Here is an 8,402-nt window from a genome sequence, read left to right as displayed (position 1 = left end):
TATTATGTAACAGTGAGCCGAAAGAGGTTGCTTTTAGTTTCTGAAAGTTATTTTCCTACTTTACTGAATAGTACTCAATGTCTTTCAAAATGAGTAACTTTTTTGAAAAAACGTGCTATTTTTAATTACTTATATATTTTAATATGAGTGTTAAAAAATATGCAATATATATCTTGTTTAATAGATTTTAATTAATTCTATTAAATAAAATTTTCAAAATTACATAAAATTTCATAAATCAAAAAATATAAATATTTTAAAATGACACGAAATTTTAAAAAGACCACTTGTTTTAAAACGGAGGGAGTAATACTATGGTCACCATAGTCGGTGACCACATTTTGAATATTAGGAGCCTCACGTGTTATGTGAGACAAAGGAAGAGTATACCGGGAGTATCCCAAGGCTTGGGAATGACACATGGCAGCTTGTAATTAGTTTGCCTCACCATCTGTATGGGCTTGCATATTGGTGATTTGGACAGGGGAGACCATTGATTAGTAATACTGACTTGATCAACCCCCATGGATGGAGTCTAATATTTCATCTATTCCAATTTATTTGTCTTCTTTTTGAATTACACATGTTTTAAATTGACTGTTCAATTCATAATTTGTTTGTCTTTTTTTTAATTTACACATCTCAAATTGATTGTCCAATTTCAAAATCAATGGCTCAGATTATATAAATTTTCAAACCAATGACCTAAATTTGATTTCTTTAATAAATTGAAAACTCGAGATTGGACAAACAAATCGGAACAAAGGGATTATAACTAGATCAGATCAACTCTATGTGCGCCTAATTTTCCCTTTTCAACACGAGGTTGGAAAGTTCATTTTCCTATTCACAATGAAAACCACACCACTCCTCCATTCGCTACTTGTCCACAGCTCAAAGAAAAACAACAATTCAAAAATAAAACTCAACCTCAGCCCACCATTTCAAAACGAGAAAAAACCCATTCTCCTCTGCCCACCCAACAAAAAAAGGAAACCAAAAAGTGGATTTAGCAAGTTCGATCTGACCGGATATAAATGGATCACGGTCACATACAAGAAGGAAGAGGAAGAGGTTATTTGGTGATCGACATGCCTACCGCTGTCGAATCACGAAGTAGTTTTGATCACACGAATCATGGACCGGAAAAGTTGCTAACCCTGGTGGTTCTCCGGTTGGCGGCGCTGGAAAAAGCTGCTACAGGGTTCGGAACTCTAGGTTTTATCTGGGCAACTGTGGTTTTACTCGGTGGTTTTGCAAGCACCCTTGGTAAAACAGACTTCTGGTTCATAAGCATAATTCTGTTGATCGAGGGGGCCCGGATATTCAGCCGGAGCCACGAGCTCGAATGGCAACAACGCCAAGCCACCTTTTCGATTTGTTCCGGGCCTATCAATGTGGTTCGGAAGCAGAGTCCGAGGTTGAGAAGAACCTTGGCCTTTCGCCGGCGGAAGTGGGACTGGAAGACGATGCTGGCTCGGACGTGGGAGATCTCGGACGTTCCGATTCTCACCTTTTCCCAGTGGGTCTTTCTGCCCAGGAATGTCAGCAAGGTTCTGTATGGGCTCCAGCTGGCATTCGCGATAGCATGTGCAGTTTTGTCCTTAGTGAAACTCATCGAACGTGACTTCGGTGAAGTGGCGAAAGGAGATCCTGATAAGACTTCACCGAGAGGAGGTACTGATATGATGAACCGCGAAGCAGCTCTGTTTATCTTCTACTCCTTGGCATTGGCAGAAGCATTGTTGTTCCTCCTGGAGAAGGCATATTGGGAATGGAAGTTGACTTACTGCAAGGTGTTGGAAGAAGTGCACGAGGCGTGCGGGCTGGGGTCTCTGGGTATGGATTCAACGAGAAGATTCTTCTATGAGGTCTATTCGAGAAGCATATACGGAAGCGTTTTTGATGGACTAAATATGGACATGGTTTCGCACGCCATGGGCCTCTTGGATTCGAATTTCCCAGATGAACAGCTCATTGGAATTCGGGTATTACAAAAATTTGCGACGAACGAGAGGTTTTCCGACCACACCTTCCAAAAGATCGGAACAAAATTACCGGTTATGGAAAGGTTAGTCGAAATGCTGAATTGGAAAGATCCGAAAAAAGAAGAGATCAGGCAATCCGCAGCGGAGATATTATCAAATCTAGCAAGTCAAAAGCAGCACGCTCTTCGGGTTTCGGGAATACCTGGTGCAATGGAGTCCATATCGTCCCTGCTTCAGAACCAGTATAGGATGTCACAAGGTGTAGTGGATGGAATCCCTGAGAAGATAATCATCCATGACAACGAGAGATTCAATTATTTGGGAATTCTCATTCTCAAGAATCTTGCTCGGGACCATGATGACTGCAGAAAGATAGGGAACACGAGAGGACTCTTACCGAAAATCATAGAGTTCACTCACGTTGGGGAAAGGTTACTGAAGGATGACAATGTTGAACCATCCCAGATCAAGATGGTGAAACTGTCACTCCAAGTGCTGAAGATGCTAGCTAGCACGACGGGGAGCACAGGTAAACAACTCAGGAATGAAATATCTGAAATCATATTCACAATCAGCAATATCAGAGACATACTGAAGTACGGTGAGAAACAGACGGAGTTACAAAAACTCGGGATTGAGATTCTAACCAGTCTGGCAATTGAAGCGGATGCAACAGAGAGGATTGGGGGCACCGGTGGAGTTCTTAAAGAGCTGTTCAGCATTTTCTTCAAAGAGGAGATTCCCAAACATCAGGAAGATGTAAGAATCGCAGCAGGAGAAGCACTGGTAATGCTGGCATTTGAAAGCAAGAGTAATTGTCGCAGACTTCTAAATTTGAATGTAATTGAAAAGCTGGTTAAAGCATTGGAATTGGAAGTACCGTTTCTACGCATAAATGCAGCAAGAATTTTAAAGAATTTGTGCATCTACTCCGGAGCAGACTGTTTCACGCAGCTAAGGGGAGTCAGTATTGCAGCACATGTTGTAAGTTCTTCAATAACTGACAAAGAACACTAAATTTTTTCTATTATTTATGAGAGAAAGTTGTGGAGATGATCAGTTCTATTGCAGGTGCTTGGAGCTATCACGACTGCAGAGGGCAAATTGCAAGAAGTGATGGTGGGACTAGCAGTGGATGTTTTCAAATTTATGACTAGTGCAGAATCAAGCAACTTGTTCAGGAGAGCTGGAACTCAAGAATTGGCTGAGGCACTGGTTCAGATTCTGAGAAAATACAAGAATCCAGCAAACAAAACTCCGGGATTAAGGAGGTTTGTCATAGAGTTGGGAATTTGGTTGATGAATTACAAGGAAAAAAATGTCCAAATTTTCAAGGATCTGGGAATGATCGAGGAGATGGAGTCTGTCCTAGAGACAACATCTGACCTTGAAAACTTCAACTCTTTCTCTGGTGTTGTTGGAATGAGCCGGCACAACACTACGATTCACTCACTAGTTGAGACCGCAATGAAGTTAATGGAAGTCAATTATAGTGATGCAGAATAGATTTTTCCAAATAATATTTCTATTTGATGAGTCAGAGAAATAAGTCATGACTGTGTGGTTATAGATGAGTGAAGCTTAAAAGCTGTTCTTTTTCAAATGTAACATATATAAGTGCCAGAAATTTCAACCTTGCGAATCTTGAAATGCTATGTCCAACCTGATCTCTAATCACTGCAGCAAATTCTCACGCTATTTTTTGCCCCACTCTTATAAATATTTCGTGTGCATAATAGTTGAAGTAACCATTGTTAAAGATACGAGAATGGAGTGGGTTAGTGTGGGATCCATAAGATGGTAACAGCCAATAGAACATGGGGTATTGTTCACCCTCTTTTGTGGGGGGTGAACATTCGGGCATGCATGTCTGTTCAAACCAGCTATGTCCCTGTTCATTATGTGTCAACCATTCACTTATTCCAACTCTTTTGGTGTATATTCATCTGAGCGTCAAACAAGTAGGCGTAATATATATACGTCATTTCAGCATATCCACATTCTTTCCAGCTTTGTATACGGGGACAACTTTTTTTCGGAGATGCAGGTAAATTAACAGAAGGAACATACTAAGCATATTACTATTTCAATTTCAAAACCCGAGCAAAAATAACAAGTGATGTCGAAATTCGCTAGCTAGAGTGGAAGATATAAAGAATAAGATAAGCATTCACGAGCTTTTCCTTATCTTTTGTACTCATTTTCTTACACTACTCTTCATCTGTTTCTAACTCATCCTCCTCCTCTGAGTTTTGCTGCTCAAAATCTCTCTCTTCGAAGATTTTCCAGGACCCATTCCCTATTTTTTTGTACTTGACTAATGTTCCATACCAGAAATCTGTATATGTTGCTTCCCCTCTCAGCTCTTCCTCTTCCCAATCGTAGCCAGTAGGTGCAATCAAACTTTCCTCATACTTAATTGCATCGATATAGTTTGAAATTTCTCTATGTAAACTGTCATTAACATTGTACGCCCTCATGGTATTACCGTTATGATACGAGGAAACTTTCATTAGAGCTTCACCATTCTTTGTATAGCATAATGGCTCCAATGTATCCCAATGCCTTAATGTCAAATTCGATATGATAAACAGCGAAGTCCACGACTTTTTCATACCGTATTCCTTCCTTGTCAATATCTCGACTCTGTGGCATTTATAATTGCTTGGATTGTCATGACGAACCAGAGAAAGACATCCGTCCAAAACTCCCAACCCGAAAATCATATCTCCCTCCTCCTTGTGCTTAGGCTCCGGCATAGGAATCTTTTTAAAGGTATTCAGATCTGGATTGAAGTAAAAAATCTGGGGCCCGGGAAGGAAGCGACCCGAGTTTTTCTTCAAGCCATACCAATGTAGGCTTCCATTTATCACTGGTCCTGATTGCACTGTACCAACCGCATAAGGCAATCCAACCATTCTCCAATTTTTGCTTTTGAAACTACCAACCTTTACAAATTCACCACCATAAAGTGGACTGTCATGCGAAAGCCCCACTACAGCCTTGTACTCATCAGACAATGAGTCATAGCAAAGTCCGGAAACAACACTATACGATGTATCAGCCAAGCGGTTGTACGATAAAACTTTCTTAAAATAACTAGTGATGGGATTCCACAGGAATAAGTCGTCAGTAATATTTAGAAGCACCAAGCCATTACATGAACCGAAAAATATGGGAGGTATACTCTCTTTTTTTGATAGGCAAGGTATACTCTTTTCCCATGGTCTGCGCACTTGTGTCTCATGAGATTCTTCGTCAATGGAGTGGAACGTTGGGGTACCAGATCTTGAAATGGATTGAACGAGAACCATGTTCCTCCCGGTTACTTTGGGAATGATGTCAAAAACCAAAGAATACCATTGTTTGGAAACGCACCTTAATCTCGAAAGAGAATTGAGGGATAATCTTGAGAGTATTTCGACAATGATTTCTTCTGGAATATTTGGAAACCGGCAGGGTTGGGATTTTGTTTCTGCTTTCTTCTTCACTCTTCTTCTTCTTCGCTTATTTTTCTTCCTTTTCATTCTCTTCCGAAACTGTTGTTTTATGGGAATAGGGTTTTCTTCTCTTCTGCTTGTCATGACTTGTGAAGAAGAATGGGGGCAAGGCTTAGCAATAGCCATGTATAAACGCTACAACTATATATATATATATATATATATATATATATATATATATATATATATATATATATGCTTGCCGTGCCTCACACTCAATTATGATGCCCTAATTCTGCAAAAATTAGGGTGATAGATTAAACAAATTCGCCAATGGGCCTTTGGTCCAGCGACATTTGGAGGGGCCTCAGGGAGCTGGCTGAGGTCTTACATTTGAGTAGTTGGACCTACATGCATGTTGTCTATTTTCGAAATCTTTTTTACAAGCTCACTAAATCTACATATGACCAAAGAATAAAATTAATGTGTCCCAAGTCCTAATTTTTTGCCCATGAATGTCGTTAGGTCTTTCCTAGAAACTTACAGATATAGCCGGCTAATTGTTTTCGTAATAATCCTCTTTCGCTCTTTTCCTGTGGGGTACGTTTAAGCTTTGTGCTTAGGTGGAATCACATAAATCTTTGTGTCGTTTTAAATTGCTTGTTGATTTGTTTTTCTTTACTTTTTGGTTGTCATAACACAGACATTGACAATAAATGTTGTGATGAAATCCTCAATGAGATAATTTGATTAGAGATCCGAATTGTTCAATGAAATCATTGTCGATGGAGTTATTGGAATCCCGTTGTACTGACTTCTTGTGCCTCTATGGTCTCTCTTAGAACTTAGAGATATAGCCGGCTCTTTGTTTTAACAGTGAGTCCTCTCTTGCTCTTTATCCGTGGAGTACGCGCGTTTAAGCAGCTTTGTGCTTAGGCGGAACCACGTAAATCTTTGTGTCATTCTTTACGATTGCTTGTCATAACATAGACATTGACAAGAAATACTTTGATGAAATCCTCAATGAAATATGATTGGAGATCCGAATTGTTCAATGAAATCATCGTGGACGGAATTCTTGGAATCTCATTGTACTGAGACTTCTTGTGCCTCTATATATTATGCTTGAACAGTCCATTAGTTCTTCCTGTAGGATACACACGCCATTGCTCTGCTTCTGCTAATGGAGTAGGAGTTTATCCAAATAAGTAAGTGGAAACTATCATTAATTCCAGTAATGGGACCATTAGGAGCAGAAACTACTAAGATTACTTGGACCATTAGACATAGAGCTAAGAGAAATAAGCAATGTCACTGTCATTGTTTTTTCAAGCATGAATGTTTTCCCTGCTTACCCATTTGATTTCGATCGGAAAATTTCCTGAGGTTTCAAAACCGTTCCAGTGGAATTTCTTTCTTCCGAGAAAGGAAAGAAGATGTAGAATGAGGTTGGTCTATAGTGCCGAAATTTAGTTTTGAAGTTGAAATGAACAATATACATGAAATTCTCAATGAGATCCAAATTTTTCAATCAAATCTTTTTTTTCGATAAGTACTTTTCCATTGAAGCTCAAACAAGACTTACAAACTCCCAGGCGCATAACCCTGCTATACAAATCTTCTCGGATGGAACTCTTGAATCCTTTTGTACGGGCTTACTCTATTGTCCATGAACAATCCCATAATGTTTAAGGGTTTGCATTTTACAAATCCCAGCCAATTAGGACTAAGAAACTTATTAAAAAATGAATAAAAAAAAGTTGCTACATCACGTGCACCTTAGACACAAATAGGTTGCGCATCGATTTTTTTCTTTTGATGAAGTGCGCCTCAAGCTCATTTAAGTTGTGCCCCATGCGCATAGATTTTCTCTTTTTACATTATGCACCTCATGCGCATTTGAATTGTGCCCCGGGAGCATCCTGGTTTTCTGATTTCATGTATTGTGCCTTAGGCGCATTTCATTTGCGCCCTGGGCGCATATAATGAAATTTTGCCTATGATTCTTGTTACAAGTTCTGCTCATTGAGACATCATTTAGCGATAGCTTGTGGGGCCGTGGAATTAGTCTGAGGTGCACGCAAGCTTGCACATCGTACAAGCTAACACGGTAATACCCCAAGGTCAAGCTAACGACTGTTCCTTGGGCTCACTTTGTGTGGTCACCCAGGTAGCCTTTTGTATCGTTCATGGCAGGTTGGGCTCACTTCACCATCTTTTAGCACTTTGAATACACTCTTTATCGATGTGAAATATGATTTAATCCGATTTAAAATTATTGTGATTCAAGGATATTCTCAAAATAATTTATTTTTTGACCTATTGAGGGTAAAATCATCATTTACTTTCATGTATAAATAATTTTTGGTCCGAACTAATTTGGTTCAAAATTAGGCTTGAAAAGATTTTGAATGGTTCAAACCACGTAAAAATCAGAGTTCGGGAGTATCCGTGAAAGGACCACAAAGTTTGGTCGATTTTGAAATTTGACGGATGCTCCCGGGGTGCATTGAATTGTGCCTGGGGCGCAATAAAGCTCCATAATTGGTCAAACTTTGCGCATTTGTCCCAAACACTCCCGAACCCCGATTTCGTTAGGTTGGAACCGTTGGAAAGCTTGTGAAGTCTACTTTATAACCCAGTAGTTTGGATCTAAAATTATTTAAACCTTAAAATTATATGACCAATTTACCCTCAGTGAGTTAAAAATTAAATCATATCTATAAGGTGCTCACTTCTCCCTCATTTTAAATGAGATAAAGACCTATTATATATGGATAAAGAGGATTTTCAAAGTAATAAGATAGTGAAATCCAAACATGAAAACAAAAAAGTTTAGTTCGTGAAAAGTGGACAGTAAGTAGACCACTACCAATATCAACGGAGCACTACCACCACTGCATGTGCAGCTGTGGTGTCAATTGAACCCAGTGGCCTGCATGCGAAATTGCACATTTTACAGAGTATAATTTTT

The 8,402-nt window shown here is 39.4% G+C and overlaps 2 protein-coding genes across 2 annotated transcripts; one reads left to right on the top strand and one right to left on the bottom strand.

The window, feature by feature from the left end:
* Positions 1–833: 833 nt before the first annotated feature.
* Positions 834–3,642, top strand: LOC131316596 (uncharacterized). Its single transcript, XM_058346015.1, has 2 exons — positions 834–2,972; positions 3,060–3,642. The coding sequence occupies exons 1-2, from the start codon at positions 1,038–1,040 to the stop codon at positions 3,492–3,494; spliced, it is 2,370 nt and encodes a 789-aa protein (XP_058201998.1). The 5' UTR covers positions 834–1,037; the 3' UTR covers positions 3,495–3,642.
* A 458-nt stretch (positions 3,643–4,100) lies between these two features.
* Positions 4,101–5,624, bottom strand: LOC131316451 (F-box protein CPR1-like). Its single transcript, XM_058345820.1, has one exon. The coding sequence runs from the start codon at positions 5,612–5,614 to the stop codon at positions 4,199–4,201; it is 1,416 nt and encodes a 471-aa protein (XP_058201803.1). The 5' UTR covers positions 5,615–5,624; the 3' UTR covers positions 4,101–4,198.
* Between the last annotated feature and the right edge of the window lie 2,778 nt (positions 5,625–8,402).

The sequence above is a fragment of the Rhododendron vialii genome, chromosome 2a, assembly GCF_030253575.1.
Source record: "Rhododendron vialii isolate Sample 1 chromosome 2a, ASM3025357v1".
NCBI lineage: Eukaryota > Viridiplantae > Streptophyta > Magnoliopsida > Ericales > Ericaceae > Rhododendron > Rhododendron vialii.
Note: the sequence above shows the minus strand (reverse complement) of the source record. Positions and strands in the feature narration are given on the sequence as shown.